The sequence below is a fragment of the Meleagris gallopavo genome, chromosome 21 (genome assembly GCF_000146605.3).
Source record: "Meleagris gallopavo isolate NT-WF06-2002-E0010 breed Aviagen turkey brand Nicholas breeding stock chromosome 21, Turkey_5.1, whole genome shotgun sequence".
NCBI classification, from domain to species: Eukaryota; Metazoa; Chordata; class Aves; order Galliformes; family Phasianidae; genus Meleagris; species Meleagris gallopavo.
The window spans coordinates 5,527,658-5,544,158 of NC_015031.2; the positions used below are offsets into that span (position 1 = coordinate 5,527,658).

Genomic DNA, 16,501 nt, shown 5'->3' on the forward strand with positions numbered 1-16,501 from the left:
CCGCATAAATACTTAATAGAATTGAGACATTGAATCAAAAATTACAGTTGTCATTTTTCATGCCCCACTCATTTGCTGCTCTGGCACACAAGTCAGTCATTTTGATTCATTTGCCTACATTTAGATGTCTAGTGTAGATGGCTGCACATGACTGAGTTGCTTTCCCTCCTTTGTAGTCAGAAGAACAAAATTGGTGCTTCTGAGGCACAAATCATCTTTGTTGCTTGAGATGTCTGTCTTCATTCAGCTGTTCACGAAGGGAAACAGGGCAATCGGAGCCTACCTGGTAGGTTAAATATGAGGTCCAGGCCTGCCTAACTTTGGCCTGAGCCCAGGGGACATTTTGAAACTGCAGTGTAAATCTCCTCAGAAGTCTGTTTGTGTAGACATCTTCAAAGTATGCCTAAGCCACAGCTGCACTCCATTGCAGTGCAGCTGTCTTTTAGATAACTAGCTAGCAAAGGAGGTGACTGATGAAAGCCCACCTGCCTTACTCTCATCATTTTGGGGGGTTCACTCCTCCATCTCCCAGAGATTTCCCTAAAAACCTGACTAAGATGACTGGTCATAAAAGGCAGAAACAACTATTGGGCAGAAAGCAAGATTTAAAATCTCTGTAATTTAAGTAAGTGACCTAACTACTGTGCTGTTAGTTCGCAGTTGAACATTCCGTGTATATTCTTCTTCACAGCACTCAGCAGCTTCAAGAAGAGCTGGGGTAGTGCCCTCACCTCCAGCTCAAGCTGTGCTGTAAGCTGGTTCTTAGGATGTTCCTCTGGAATGAGAGTGAGAAATAGCCTGCTTGTGTAGGTTGGACTCATCTTGCTCTTGCTGCTGTAAAACTATGCAGAGCTGTGCAGTGTGCAAAGCAGAGTGCTATAGTAGAAGTGCCCTGTGTCCACTTGCAGTTAATGATAGGAAGGAGTTAGTTCAGAGCTGGCCAGCCTTTCAGGCTGCCAGTTGACTGCCAGGATCTTCCTACACTGACACGTGTGTTTCTGACAGTTTGGGAATTGAAGGCGCTTTTGGCTCACAAATATTGGATGGTGCCTCCCCTGAGTTTCTCTGCTCCTTGACAAGAAGAGGCTGAGGGGAAGGAGAGCCACAGACTGGTGTTGTTGGCCTCTGGACTGCTGGCATAGACACCAAGATTGAACATCTCAAACTGTCCTTAATGGTCCTTTGCAGAAGAACAGAAATAGAGTGTGCGCCTGGGGGGTTCAGGAATGGTTCTGCAACAAGTGCTGTGGTTATCCTGGTGATGATTTTTTTGTTTGTTTGTTTCCCAGACGGAGCAAAACATAACCAAAATGCCAGAGCTAGAAAGCCCAACTAATGGTAGCCTGAAGATACGCATGGAGACCTGCCATACATGCTCTGTGGAGCCTCCAAAAAGTCCCAGTGCTGAAAGAGAGACAGAAGCAAAGGAGAAGAACTTGAGCCCAGAGCCCCTGCCCTCCCCCAGCCAGGCTGAGGAGGTGGAGGGCACCTCCCGAGATGCAAACATGGCTGGAAGCAGCTGCCAGGAGTTCCTGAGGTTGTCGCCTAGCAAGGAGGTGATGAAAGAAATGTCCAGAGTGAAAAGAGAGGTTTGTTTTTACCTTGGCTGAATTTCTGCCAATGGAGGGGATGTGGATTGTATTTGATGTGCCTACAGTTCCAAGTGAAACTTTCCTTTGCAGGCAATAGAATATGTCCTTCAGTTTTGGGTGCCTGTGCACATGTTTGTGTGTGCATGTGCCAGTTGCTGCACAGAGTGCTGTTCATTTTGTTTCTTGCCACACTTGGCCTGCACATGTACTAGTGAATGAATGCTCAAATAGAATGAATGCCTGAAAGAAATCTGCTTTGCTTTTACACAGCAAGAAGAAAAAATGTCTGAAATAGGAAGACGACAGCTGACTCTTTTTGCTGAGCACAACCGTAGTTCAGACCTTTCAGATATATTGGAGGAGGAGGAGGAAGATGAACTGTCTTCAGAAGCTCTGTATGAGAAGAAATGGGATCCAAGAGAACCCTGTTACAGGGAGAATGGGGAGAAGGTAAACTGTAGCAGAGTTATGCTTGTGGGGAATGCCAGTGCAGCCATCCCATGTCATCAGCTCACAGGAAAAGAGGCTGGTTTGAGCCCAGCATTCTCAGCAGTGCTTGGCTAAATTCCTGCCTGCTGTTCTTTTATTCTCAGTGTTGTCTTATGCTAGTAAAATGCAAATTCTCTGTGAGAGCGGTGGGTGTTGATAAGTAATAAATGTACTCAGGATTTAATTAGTTGGAAAAACACACAGTGTGAAGTGAACTTTAGAACCCAGGGTGAAAAATCAATCCTATTGATCATGCGCTTAATATAGATGTAAACAGTGAGCACACAGGAGTTTGTGAAGTCCGCCCATCTATAGATCTCGTCCCAATCCACCATCCTTCCAAAAGCAAAGCAGAGGCATTAATACTTTGGTTTCAGTCCTACAAGCACTCCTGAACATGAATAACTTTGTTCAGATGGTTTTGTTTAGATCCTCATGCTCTCAATGAGGATGGATGCGTGTGGGAACAATGCCGTGAGTTTGCAGTTCAGATGTTACAAGCGAGAAAAGACTGGTAAAGTGGAACCATGAGAGATTTATACGTTTTACAAGTTCAAACAGTTAAAACTAGTTAGTGTTACAATGCCTCCGCATCAGGAAATGTGCTTAAATCTGCATGACTGGAAAGTAGGATGTAATTATACAAATTATGACAGTTGAAATGAGTATGCATGAGGGAAAGTATTAAGGGTGAATGGCTGAGAAATTAGAAAGATTTGAAGGAAATGTGGTCTGCCTTTATTAAAAGACTGTATCCTAATTTATGTAGAACAGATGTAGTTCACTGCTGCTGACCTTTATAGCTCATAGCCTGCAACACAGATGGGGTGGATCTGGTGAGCATTAAATAGTCAGTAGCAGAAGGTGTGATGAATCTGGAGTAAATTTGCTGCTGCTCTTTTTCCCCTTCTTGAGGGTGGGGTGGGGAGGTTGGACCTGCAGGGCAGCATGTCAGAAGCCTGAGGAGAGCCTGGTAGCGAAAAACAAGGCACAGGTTCCCTACACTGCTCTGTGGTGTGGAAGAAGATGATGGCAGAAGTTCTGCCAAGCCTCAGCAGAGCTGTTTCCTAGGCTTCTGCATTCTCAGTAACATTCTGGCTTTTTTCAGGTCTCCTCAGCCAACTCTTTTAGGATTTGTAGGATAAGGAATGGAGGGGCTCTGATTATAGATCATATATGTTTGACCTCTAATAGATTATTTAGCTTTCTTCTTGACTATTAATGGACTACAGAGTCCCAGATCCTTATCATGTTATAGAATTTCATTATCCTTCTTTCACTTCTTTACATTTACACAGCTGCTGCTTCAACTCCCTAGGAAACATTTAATGTATCAAAGCTCAAAAGCAAAGGCCACAACTCCATAAATGGCTAAAATAAGTCTTACTGGACTGATTTTTATGGTTGCATTTATGAATTTGTGTATTAATAATTGCTGCTAACAAGTGCTTAAGAGGTGGAATCTAGAGTGCATGTCCAGTGGGGAAAGTGTTTGGAAGCTTCCCAAAATAGATCTGGCAAAGAGGAGATCCAGTAGCTGCCTGCAACTATTTTAAAGATGCTTACAAGGAGAAGAGTGCCAAAGTCTTCTTGTTGGTGGCAAATAGTACAGAAACAGGCAACAGCCACAAGTTGCAGTGTGGTTCATGTTGGACAGAAGTACAAAATCTTTTCCCAGGTGAGAGTTGCAACCTGAGGACAGATCCCATGGGTCAGAGGTGGAGGAGCTCTGCTCTTTGGCATTTTCAAGCATCAGCTACACAACACACTGCTTTAGTGTTGGCAAAAGTCTTGCTGGCAAGTAGATTGCACTAGATTGCAGTCCTGCCCTTGCAGGAAATTCAACTAGAGATCTGCAGATCACCTCTAACTCTTTCTAAATACAACTCAAGACCAGCTTTTGTTTGGAAAAAGTTGTGGAGGATGGAGTGATCATCAGACAGCTTACAACTGCCTTTTTCTCCCTCTGTGGTTCAGTTTTTAGTTCTCTGTGTGTTGCTATCCTTAGGGCTGTAGCTTAAAGCATCAGTAGCTACATATGTTTTGTAACCTATGAATGTTTGTAGAACATACCATGATGTAAATTGTTAGGAAGGTTGGAATACAAACCTCCAGATCTCTTCTAGCCTAAATTATGCTCTGTTTCTAGGATTTTACCTTTTTATTTTAGTATAAAGGTAGTAGGAGGCAAAACATAACATAGACAGTTTTTTAGAACAAATTTTAAAATTCAGTAGTGTTTTTCCAAAAGTTTTTTGTGACCTCGTAGGCTCTTTCCAAGCTTTCAAGTGAGATAGAAGCATGCATGTCTCCCTGGAGCTACAGGATTTTGCTGTGCAGGGTCATTTCCTTACGTTCCATTGTGAGGACAGAGAGATAGGAGAGGACGATGGGTCCTCTTGTGGTCACAGGCCGTGAGTGTGTGTGCAGAGAGGTTCCTGGACACTGAGCAGCTCCAATGTGCAGTGAGCAGCTGCAGAGGAACTGTGCAGCTCCTGTCCCCCATCCAGACTGGGAGTGGTGGAGCTATGGGGGGGTCCAGCAGGCAGGACGAAGGGTGTTGCAGACAGCTATCTGTGTAGAGCAGGGCCTGGGAGGGACCTCTTCCATGCATTGGCCTTTCTTGCTTCCCACTGCATTGCTAGTTCATCCGATTGTCTTTTGCCAGAAGACCCATTGCTATCGTTTGCTTCCTACCCTTGCTTCTCTGCAGCCCGCAGTCGCCGCTCCATATCGCTGTGCTGGGAGGGAATCACCTGTAACTTTATCTCTCTTTTTAATGCATATTTCCTCTCTTTTTTTCCTTTGCTTGTCCTGGCTTGGCTTTTCTCGGGGGCTGGGTACAGATGGATCTTTGTGATACTGACAGCGATGAGGAGATTCTGGAAAGGATACTGGAGCTCCCGCTTCAGAAGAACCACAGCAAGAAATTGTTTAGCATCCCTGAAGTGACTGAGGACGAGGATGAGGATGAAGATGAGGATGAGAAATGTGTTACAGAGGAAAAGGAAAATCCTCAAGGCTCCTTAGAAGCACCTACCTACATTGCAGGAAGGTCTGAGAAGCCACTAAGCACCCAGGATCCATTTCCAAAGGCAGATGGTAGTGATTCCTCCCCTGATCTGTCTGCTCAGACTCCACGGGAGGAGCAGACTGCTAAGGAGAGCAGGGGGAGTGCTGACCACATGAGCCCCAGATGGAGTCAGAAAAGGGCAAACTGGAACTGGGGCTACCAGGAGAATGATCTGAAGTCCGAGAGTGGGGAAAGCCCCACTCGGAGCAAGAAGAAGGGAAATAACTATCGAGAGAAGATCCGGGGTCGACCTGAGATGGGTAGGAAGAGACAGAATGATTCCACAGAGCACTGCAGTCGTCTGCTGGGCAACTGCAGCCAGATGGGAGGCGGGTTGTACAGAGCTCCCAGCCTCCGGGAGGAGCTGAACATTGTGAGCAGCTCTGCTGGTAAGGAGGGGTTTGATGTGTACACTCGTGCTAGGCAAAGCGCCTCTCGAAGAAACTATGGGAAAACAGTGGTTTCAGGGTTTGCAGAACCTGCTGGGATGGCAGCACACTGCTACAGCTCCAGGAGCCTGGAAATAGACATTGAGTATGACTCTGAAGACGATCAGGATTCGACCTGTTCATCCCCTCCTGAGAGCAGGCTGTGGCCAGAAGGGGCCCAGAACTGTCAGAGGGAATGGAGCGATTGCTCCAGTCAATCTGAAGCTATCCACACAGATGGCAGAAGGAACCTGACCAGACTGGAGAGAGTAGAAGAGCAGGGTATGGAATGGGCTGGGTCTCCAAGCCAGCACCTGCGATCCTTCTGCCAGGAGAAGGAAGCACTGAGGTGTGAGAGTGGCTCTGAGGAGCAAGGCTGGGAGCAGGACTGTAAGTCACCTGGCTGGAGAAGGAGGCTCGAACATCCTTGGAAGGGGATACGTAGCACCTCCTTGCACAAAAGGGTTGGGTGACTTTTCCTATTCTGGCTTTGAAGCAGCTTGCAGTGGTGTTAGCTTCCCTTCTGCTTCCCTGGCCTGCCTGTATCTTGCTTTGTTCAGTGTTGTCCAGAGAAAGGACCCTTCTCTAGGATCATCCGGAAGAATATCTGGGAGATTCTGTAGTTCTGTGCTGCTCCGTGGCTTTTCTTGTATTAGCTGCTTCTGCTTTTCCTGCCAAATGATCAAGTGTCACCGATGCAGTATTCCTTTTCACACTGGGTCTTCCTACCTACAGCAAGAGACTGTGGGACCCAAATGAGAATTCCTGGTGAAATAAGCTGATTCATGAAAGCTTTCTGTAGTTGATGACTGTAATGTCATTGCCTTCCCTTGAAATGCCCTTTCCTGCATCCTCACATCACTGGTGTCAAGCAGGGTGCTTGTCTGCGTTTAGCTCTCTTTTCCAACTCCCATAGCATTTTCAGCTCTAGAGTGTCCCTGAAGAGGAATGTTGCATTTGGATGCACTGCTCTTTGTGGAGTGCGTTTGGGCTGAGCGCTGTTCACGTGAGTTGGCAGGCAGAGGCTGCTACTAACTCTCTGGTGGTTCCTATTGCAGGCGTCTGGTAATAAAGATCCTAGGGGCCAGGAGCTGCCTGGCTCAGCTACCTGGCAGACTCCCAGCAGAAGAGGAAGCAGGAGCTTAAGAAGATGCCAAATGCAGAAGCCTTTGCTTTCCAGTCCAGGTGAGTGGGGAAAGAGGGGAGAATTGGCAGCAAGAGAGACAGGGGCTGCTGGAAATTGCACAGGGGGACTGCTGGGCAGTACTTGAGCCATGCGGGTCTGTGGCAGGGAAGTGGTGCTGACATTATCTCTGGTGTGTCCCCTGACTGTGCCTAGGTCCTCCAAGGAGCTCTGCTTCAGAAACTACTGTTAAAGATGATGGCATTAGAATATTTGTGGCCCTGTTTGATTACGATCCTGTTTCCATGTCTCCTAACCCTGATGCGGCAGAAGAGGAGCTCCCGTTTAAGGAGGGGCAGATCCTGAAGGTAGGAGCAGACCTTCTGCTCTGTATGGATCCATTTCTTGTTCCAAGGATAGCATAAGCCTTGAGAGGCAGAGCCCCCCTCATCTTGGGAGTTTCTTTGGATTCCCTTTCTCCTTTTTCTTTCTGTCTTGGTCCCTGCAGCATCAACAATTCTTGGCCTATCTTTTGCCTTGCAGGTGTGCGGAGACAAGGATGCTGATGGCTTTTACAGGGGTGAATGTGCAGGAAGAGAGGGTTACATACCCTGTAACATGGTATCTGAAGTCCAAGTAGAGAATAATGAAATCAAGATGCAGCTCCTAAAGCAAGGGTTCCTTCCTGCTGACCCACCAACGGACAGCATAGGTACTGTATCTTAATGTGTGTGCTGTGCTGGCTTTGAAATGTAGAAAGTTCAGTCACACTGTCAAGCTTTGCAGCTGGTGCAGCCCACCCAAATAATCCCTAGGGCTTGCCCCCAGAGTCTCAATGCACAGTTCTGACTTCTGTGCTGTCCCTTCTTTTGCAAGTTTGTAATTGACCCTGCAGGGGTGACCCTGCTTGAGTGACAGAATCTGCAATAGTGGTGTCATGTCTTGAGGGTCCTGTGAGTCCTGAGGCACACAGTCAGTACCTTTCATCACAGCTGAGTGCTTTTTGGTAGGTTTGTGACTCATGGCCCCTCTCGTGTCTGGAGTGAGCAGAGATTTTAGTGACGCTTTTCCTCACACTCAGAACAACTCAGAGTGTATCTTCTGGTGCTCAGAGGTGGCCAGATGCCTAGGGTGGCCTTTGTTCTGTGTTCCCTGTTTGTACAGGGCTCTCTGTCCCTCACTCTGTTGCATGCTCTCAGAATAAAAACCTCAGTAGCTCTGAGACTGCAGGAAACAATGGATTTGAGTGTTTTCAGAAGTGCAGTGGTAGTGAAAAACACACCTCAGCAGTGTGGGCACAAAAACCAAATCTTGTGTCTTTAGGCAACTGGGCTGTATGTGCCCTGTTGTTTTCCTGCTGCCTTGTAAGTAAGGGAGGGCCTTGAGTGGTTGGTCTGGGAGCTCCTGCAGGCTCAGCTGGGGAATTCCCTAGGAATGCATATACTGACTTCTCCAGAAGTCCTCTTTTCACTCTTCTGGAACTTCAAGGGACATTTTCAAGCATTGAAGAGCCACGCAGTTTGCGGGGGCAGTGGATTTGTTTGAACAGTTTGCACAGAGAGGCTGAGGGAGTGTGGCTTTGTTAGTCAGGAGAAGAGATCCAATGAGACAGAGATTTGAGCAGCCTGGTCCAAAGGCAGTATTGACCCTGCTCTGTGCAGAAGTTTTAGCTCTAGCTAAAAGTCCCTTTGCACCTGAGCTGATGGGATACCCCTCACTTGGCTTTTTCCAGGTATTGATGGTACAAAGGCTTTATTTTATCCTTCTGATGCTCCTTCTGAAAGATAAAATGCAGTGAAGCTGCAAAGTGAAGTTTGTCTGCTGTGTACTGTGATATCATTAATGGGCAAAAATGCAGTGTGGATTTCTCTGTGTACTTAGGGATGTGGATCATGCTTCATCTGAGTCCACATATGGTAAATGGAGAGTGGGGCTCTGTGCACAGAAATCATGGTGTCTGCTTCCCAGGGGAAGCATGTCATGCCACTCTGTTGCCTGTTCGCTCCTCAAGATGCTTTTCACTTTCCATTCACTGTCTGTTTCTCTTGTCTATTTATTTGCTTTTTTGGATTTTTATTAAGGAAATGGCACATTTTCTTCACCTCCACGCCGCCAAACCGTCCCTCCTCCAAAACCCAGACGCTCCAAGAAAGGTCTGTGTCACCCACTGCTTCCTCTTTGATTTTTTGCAATAGGATTACAGACTGCATTGAATTTGTACTACTTGCTTACAGGACCCTCAGATGTTTGTCTCTGTACGACTGCTAGGAAGTGGAAAGAGAGCCCATCCCTGCTGGTGTTAAGTTTTTAACAACACTGATGTCTTTTATAGTTTTGGAGCTTGACCTCTGCGTCTTATTACGTCCCTGAGTCATGGTTACTGGCTTAGGCTTTGAGTTGCATGAACAGTTTGCTTCTGTTGTTTGCTGCTGTGATCTTTGTTCTTTTTATTGTTGTTTGTCAGTTGTGTGGTGTGGACACTGTTGAAAGATGGACATCCATTGACTGGATACTTTTTTTTTCCTCCCCAATAGAACTAGATAAACAGGAGAAGTACAAGTCTCATCCAGGTGAGAACTGCTCTTTATTACCATGAGAAGAGGAATGCTGTATTGGTAACATGTGATCATATGAACAGATGCAGGTTTTGTGGCCAAGTGTGAATCCAAGTCCCCTTTTCATCCTTTAGAGCACTGTAAGAAAATGGGCATTCTCAGGAAGGAAGAGCTTTAGTTCTTTAGTAGTGAGTGAAATGACCTTTGACTAACCAGGGAGTGTTATAAGGGCATGCATGGTTTTGCTTACTCATCTGATGCTGCAGTCCCTAAAATCCAGTGTCTCTTGAGGGGATTCTGACTCTGCTGTGGTGTACTGAGATTTGTTGATGTCAAGCCTGCAAACCCATTACTAAGCCACCCAGTGTCTACCTGAAGCAGGGCATAAATCCATAAGATGAAGAACTGAACAATTTATCTTTCCTGTAGTGCCAGGCTTTGTTTTTGCAGAATAAGTCTAGAAGAAGAAATGGGGCTGAGCAAGCAGGCAAGCAGGTGGTTGTAGAAATGCATTGCGATGTCTGAGCTATGAGGCCTGCCTTCCCTTGGTGCTGAGCTCCGTGCTGGTGAGGATGGGCACACAGAAAATCAGTTTTGTAGCTCAGTAGCAAAGCATTATGTGGAGGGGGGAGAAATGTCCATTTGAGACAGTGTTGAGTGTGTGTGTGTTAAAATAGAAAATAAAGTACATGAAAGGAAACATTCCTGTATATATAGGCAGCATACCAGGACAGTGGAATTACAAGGTGTCTCCAGTTCTGTGATTGTAAAGTGATGAAGGAGAGTAGAAAACTGTTTTACCAGATATCTCTGGGGCCTTTAAGATCTCTTGCTCATTTAGTTTCCCCTTTGTATTACTTCTACTCAATTCACTCCCAGTAACAGTGAAGGAGTTGCTATGGTTTGGAATTTCTTTTAACTTACAGCTCAGTAAATCTTGTTATATTTTTGTCCTACAGGACAGAAGCATCAGGACTTTGAAGCTGAACTGCTGACTCCTCGAAGTATGGTGGCTGTCTTCGACTATAACCCTAAGGAGAGCTCTCCAAATGCAGATGCAGAGGTAACCAGCAACTGCTCAGTCCTCTGACAGGTTTCTTTTTCCACTCTTTTTTCACCTGTTCTGAGACACTTAGTACTTCGGTCAAAACTAAAGTGATTATAGCATGACAGTGTAACTGCTAAAACAAGTTGGCTTACGTCTTAAAATGTAAATGTTGCTGATACACTCTGTCAGAGATAACTGTGTTCAGTGATTTGCAAATATGAAGCAATGTATCCCTAATGATTTTCAGTATGCATCTCTGTGAAGCTCTGTGAGCATGTCAGGGCCTTGTAGCATCCTGGAAGTGCTCAGATAGGACTGAACAGCCCCTGCTTTTAGCAAGTGATCCTGGACATTCTGCAGTAAAAGGAAAATCTCTTTAAGGGTTTGAACTGACTTCTGATATTTAAGGTGAACAAGTTTTGGAGCACATCTGTTGTGTTAACAGGCAAAGATCTGTGCAGATCTTCGTTCAAGAAAGAGGTCTTAGCTCCAGTTTAATGGATTGGTCCTCTAAGTTCTGGCTTTTCAAGCAGTCTCCAGGTATAATCCAAACAGCAGTTTTGTGGATAAGTATTTCCTGTGGAAAGATTGCAGAGCAGAGCACTGTCTGGAAAAAAAAAAAAATAAAAGGCCTTCTAAATTATAGCATGCTCTGTTCTTTCTTCCTTTGTAGCAGCATTAGTCCACTCTAAGCAAATGTAATGGGACTTGAATTCAGGTTCTTTCCATGTATACTAAAAAGAACGGATGACCAAGAGGTGGCACAGTGCAGATAATACTTGTTGCCTAATCCAAGTATCTTATGAACAAGAGAATCTTCTGAGGACAGAGTGTCAAGGGGGTGATGAGCTGTCCTGGGAGAGGTACAATGAGAGCATGCATTAAACAGCATCCACATAGGTATTCACACATCTGGCTGAAGATTACTTTTGAGCCCTTGTCAATAAGACACTGTCCACGTTGCAGTATTGGAGCTGCTCCCTGTGCATACTCCCAGAAGATCTGGTCACTTGATTCATCAGGAATTTGGTTACTAGATTTACTGTTTATGATCCTGCAATAAGTCCTATTGGGATCAGCTGTGCAATTTTTTGTGTCTGAAGTTCTCCAGAAGCTTCTTTCTGCTAGCACAAAGCCATTCACAACCAGCAGTAGGAGCCTACAGCCTCAGGAGAGAAATTGAGTCCTGGGAACTACATAATATAAATATACTGGAAGTGGGTCTCTTCCAGCCAACCCTTTCATGTGTGTAGAGCTGGTGTCTTTTGTGGGACTTGCCTTTTACACAGCCTGTTTGGAGACTCCAGATCTTCTATCCTAGGGCAGCTGTTTCACTGTCACTGGGGAGATTTCTTCCATTAGACAAGAATACTTTGTACCTTTCACCTTGGTCTTGTGCTCCAAGGACTGTGTATTCGAGTGGCAGACAACAGATCACATCTCCTGTGCAGAAATGTTCTGTTCTCAGGTTAGATCTTCCTGTTCATATGCATTTCTGGTAGTAACTAATCCTTGAGCATTGCATACTGAAAAAGATCATCCAAGGGAAGAGGATTTAGTGTTTATATTAAAAAATATATATATATTTTTTCCTGATGTTTGTTCAGCTTTTTCTCAGTGCCACTTTCTGGAATAGGTGTTAGGTCTTGAACCTAATCTAGTGGTTTTCAATCATTTTGAAACTTTATCAAAATTGGTTTCAGAAACACACTTTGCTTTTGTCTTATTTTATGAAATGCTTCGTTAACACTGAATTCCAGTTTCCCAATTTGGTTGTCCTGCTGAATTCTGGTCCTGTAAGTCTTAACGCAATGGCCATTGGCACTTGTGGTGAGATTGTACAAACAGTCCAGGGTGGCCTTGTGTTTCTGGTGAGAAATTCTGGCAGTGCTCCTCTTGTGATCATTTTGCTCATTTGTTCTCTTTTGCTCGTTGCAGGCTGAACTGACTTTCAGTGCAGGGGACATTATCACTGTGTTTGGCTCCATGGATGACGATGGATTCTACTATGTAAGTACTGGGATTGGGATGGTCCTTTGGCTACATCTGAAATCCTTGGAATCCATCTAGCGGCAGGAGAGCAGAAATTAGAGGACAAAGTATATTATATTGCTAATGGAACAAATGAACACATCCCTGTTTATTGCAGGCAGACTGTCTCTTGCAGTCCATAGTCCTCTAAACTAATATCCAAATGGTTATGAGTTTCTTTCTTGGTGTAACTTGACTGCAGATTTCCCAAAGCCTAGAATACATCTTCCTGCAATGTACGTCAGCAGCTGCATCAGCGTCTGCTGCAAGCTGATTTGTCACCAAGGCCTCTCGACACATGGTCTTGTCTAGGGCAGGAGGCTGAAATGGTAACACAAGGACAAAAATGTACACTAACCTCTGTCCTACCACATACCAACTTCATACAAACTCTGATATCTGCTTAATTTACTGTGGATAGCTGGGGACTCTGCCTGCCAGTGAGCTGTGTGTCATGCATGTTCTTTAGCTCATCTTTTCCTCAACAGAAAAATCTGTGTTCACACATAAAGGGTGAGATTCACGTTGGTGTAAATTCAGAAGAGATTCTTGTGAATGTTTTGTTTGACTTCCTTCGTGGTGTTGTCCAAGCAACATTGCAGGGGTGGTTTTGTCTCACCCAACTACCTGCTGATGAACTGGAGACAGTTTTTTAGAATGACAGTCAAGCTTGGTTTGTAGCTCTAGATGTCAGTGAGCAGAGACAAGGATGTTGTACCAGCAGCACTTCATTCTTTAGAAATATATAAATATATGCAAAATACCAGAGTAAATGAAAAGCTTTTAGGTAGCCTTTGGCAAAGCTGTGTTCCAGTCACTTCCAGAACGTTAGTGGGAATTTTTTGAGCATGTGAAGTGCAAATAGGCTTCATAGTTTACAACTTTGATGTGTCCGTGTTCCTGGAATATATTTGTCATAGCTCACTGTCATCTTTTCTTCTTGTAATCTCCTTTGTGTTTTTACATTCTGAATTGTTCCACAACTAAGCAAGAATGTGAGTTGTGAAATTTCCTGAGGATGCTTCCAACATGAGTGTGTTCCTGGCTTCTCTCAGGCCTTCTCTGCATGGGCCTGCTCCTCTATTTATTTCTGCCTCAGCCAGGAAACCTGATGTGGGAACTGAGTCTTGATCTTGCAGGGCGAGCTGAACCAGCAGAGAGGGCTTGTCCCATCTAACTTTTTGGAAGCTGTAACCTCAGATGGAGACGTGGTTGAGGAGCTTCACTCAAAAGATAAAGACACTTTTTTGCTGGGCGCTGAGAGCCAGGTAAGATTGTGTGGCTACGTAGTGCAGACATTCAGACTGTGACATGGCTGGAGACTGGGCACTGCACAGCATGCAGCACCTCATGGAGTCGTATCAGTTATTGCATGCAGCTCAGTTCATCCCATGGGAGCTCAGAAGTTTAGAGAGGAGCACCAGGAGCTCTTAAAGATTTAACCTTAATATGAAAAAAAGGTACAAAAGAACAACATTCGTTGAATCCTCATGCTCAGTATGGTCAGGTGAGCAAAGAATATGGCAGGTTCCACCAGCAAGTTCTTCAGATGCACACAAGGGTCAATGGTGAAATGCCACTGCACACAAAACGGTTCAGGTGGCTTCCCAGGCACAATATTCCTAGATATGTTCATATCCATGTGGAGGATTTCTGGGATTATTAGGAACTAAGCACCAATGTTTTTCCACTTCTCCCAAGTTAGATATATCTTAATCCTGTCCAAGGTATTCTCAGACAAATTCAAAACACACAGGGGAGTTTCTCAATCAGATCTGACGAATGAATTCATGGCCTGAGGTTTTGAGAGCAACTCACAGGTGCGAGGAGTTCCAAGGTTGGGCTATCCCTCCTTGCTTTATGTTTCTGATGCTTTCCAGACAAATGCTTCAGCAGGAGATTTGGGTCACGTGCCAGATTCAGTCAGTCCTCAGTGGGTGAGGCCAAAAGTATGGCACCTCTTTGGTAACTCCCAAATCCTCTGCGCTGTGGTATTCTAGAGAGTGGGAGACAGGGAGGTACACAGACCCATAGAAGTGTGGAAGAGCAAACCTAGGTTGGCTGTGAGCTACTCCTGAAGGCAGTGAGTTGTCCTGAATCTTCCTGTTAGTCTCTTCACTGGTGTCACGTTAGCTTTCTAGCTCCTTGCAGTGTCATTTGTCTTATTTCTCATGCTCTGTTCCTCCTTTGCTCACTTTCCGTCTCCCTGTCCCAAATGCCTGCCTGATCTGCCACAGGCACCCTCTGCATCCCTATCTGCTCCCCAGCACATCAGGCTTTGTGGGTGCAGTGTTTGTCCCACAGCCTCAGTGCCTTCCTGTGAGAGGTGTCAGGAATACATCAGAAATAAGGTTTATGGATAGTTTACTGGAACATCTTCTAAACCCAGAAGCAGTTTTGGGTCTCTCATGCTTGTCTGTGTAGGACACTCAGTCCCTTTGATCTCAGCCCACAGGTGCTGGTACGTGCTGAGGAATTGCAGTATTTAATGAGCTGTTGCTACCAGGGTTTGGCAACTAGGAGGTTGCACAGGTCCAAATTCTGAGTGGAAACAAGATTTTCTTCTCTAGTTTCCCTCAGAACAGTACTCTTCCCAAATTATCCATCTATTAGAACAGAAGGTGTCAAAGGAGACCTGAGCCAGTACAGTTGTAACAGGCTGAATTGGTAGTATAACTTATTCCACATCTGACGTCCTCTTGGGTAACAGCTGGCAAGGCCTGTTCAGATGTCAAAGAATTGTCATTCCAGCCCCAGTCTGGATCCCAGAAATCTTGGTGAAAAAATCATGGAAAATAATGGGAAATTCAGTTAACCTTTGGGCTCAGAGAACTGATCTGCTGCTCACAAATGTGAAGTATGTGGCTTAGCAAATGGTGTTCGTGGCATACTCAGTCCCTGTGCTCTTATACCTGTTTGCATTTCTCTTCTGTGTCTCAGCTTCCTCACCAATAAGACATCAGTTTGTCCTGCCATATCCCAGGCTGTATCATGAACTTACAGGATCCCAAGGGCACGTCTGCTCTGCTGCTGGGCAGGGAGCACCAGCTGCTTCTGCTTGCTGCCCTGCAGTTTGCTGCTGCTCCCTCTGCTCTGCCCTTTCCACTTGTGCTGGGTTCTGCAGCAGGTTACTGTTCCCCTGGACACAGCAGTTCACCACTCTGACTCCACGCAGTCCTGGTCTCTGCTTCTGCTTTGCAGTCCAGATGTATCTAAACAGCTTCCAGATATGAAGGGCATGCTTGTCTGTTTGTCTCTTTGTAAAAGCACTGTGTTACCCTGCTCCTAACCAAGCTTGTGCTACTTAACTGCATTTAAGTACATTCAGTGATTTCTGAGGAGAGGCAGAACCTGACCCACAGAGTTGTTGATTGTCATAGCAATCACAGCATCCATACCTATAAGCAGAGCACCTGATAGGTAAGGCAGAAGGAACATGTCTTCCTATAGAATATTCTAGGGGCCACCCCTGAGCTGCAATACAGCCACACCTGAGGCTTTCTGGTCTTCCACATATTCATTCCATAGTTTAGGAATGTGCCATTTAAGTGTGTTGTTGGCATGTTAGCAGAACACAGATGGAAGCATCTCTGGGTTGGGGTGAATGGCCAGGGGGTGTGCAAAAGCTCCTGGCAGCCTTTAGGGAAGCACTGTTTGAATATTAAACACAGCATAATGAGTCTCCCATCAAATTTGCCAGCTTCATTCATCTTAAAAGCTAACTTATCAATGAGCATGTATCTCACCGTGTATCCTGTCAGAGCTTTGGACTGTGTTAAAGCTACTTCAATTCTTAACAGAAGCTTCTCCAGCATGACCAGGAGTGGTTTTTAAATCGCTTATAACTTCTTGGATTTAAAGTTTTCACCAGATCTCTTCTTCCCATTTGCTTTTTGTGTTCTGATATGACAAAGGCTTGAGAATAAGGACAATTTGAATGTTGAACTGGGGAAGGTGAATTATTAGAACTATTTCTGAGCAAATTTTAAAATGCTGGCAACTGATAAAGCGATTTAACTTTCAAACTGACATAAATTTGGCTAGACTGAGCAGTAAAAAATGCAGTGCAAAGAGGAGTATCCAAGAAGTTATGATCACAAGCTAGGGCACTGAAACACTGATGTTCAGCAGCTAGGACTGGCCTGCTTTAATGCCATGGCTG

The 16,501-nt window shown here is 45.2% G+C and overlaps 1 protein-coding gene across 6 annotated transcripts in view; it reads left to right on the forward strand.

Annotated features, from left to right (window-relative positions):
- The window catches only part of TSPOAP1 (TSPO associated protein 1), a 37,594-nt gene that overhangs the window by 18,072 nt on the left and 3,021 nt on the right, over positions 1-16,501 (forward strand). For 3 of the 6 annotated variants that reach the window (XM_031556430.1, XM_031556434.1, XM_031556432.1), the window contains 11 exons: positions 1,290-1,589; positions 1,863-2,042; positions 4,928-6,046; positions 6,641-6,767; positions 6,922-7,073; positions 7,249-7,417; positions 8,787-8,858; positions 9,240-9,275; positions 10,220-10,323; positions 12,247-12,318; positions 13,479-13,607. In XM_031556430.1, coding sequence (XP_031412290.1) covers positions 1,290-1,589; positions 1,863-2,042; positions 4,928-6,046; positions 6,641-6,767; positions 6,922-7,073; positions 7,249-7,417; positions 8,787-8,858; positions 9,240-9,275; positions 10,220-10,323; positions 12,247-12,318; positions 13,479-13,607 — 2,460 coding nt within the window. The remainder of the gene's footprint in view (positions 1-1,289; positions 1,590-1,862; positions 2,043-4,927; positions 6,047-6,640; positions 6,768-6,921; positions 7,074-7,248; positions 7,418-8,786; positions 8,859-9,239; positions 9,276-10,219; positions 10,324-12,246; positions 12,319-13,478; positions 13,608-16,501) is intronic. The other 3 variants (XM_031556429.1, XM_031556433.1, XM_031556431.1) reach the window with 3 other exon arrangements.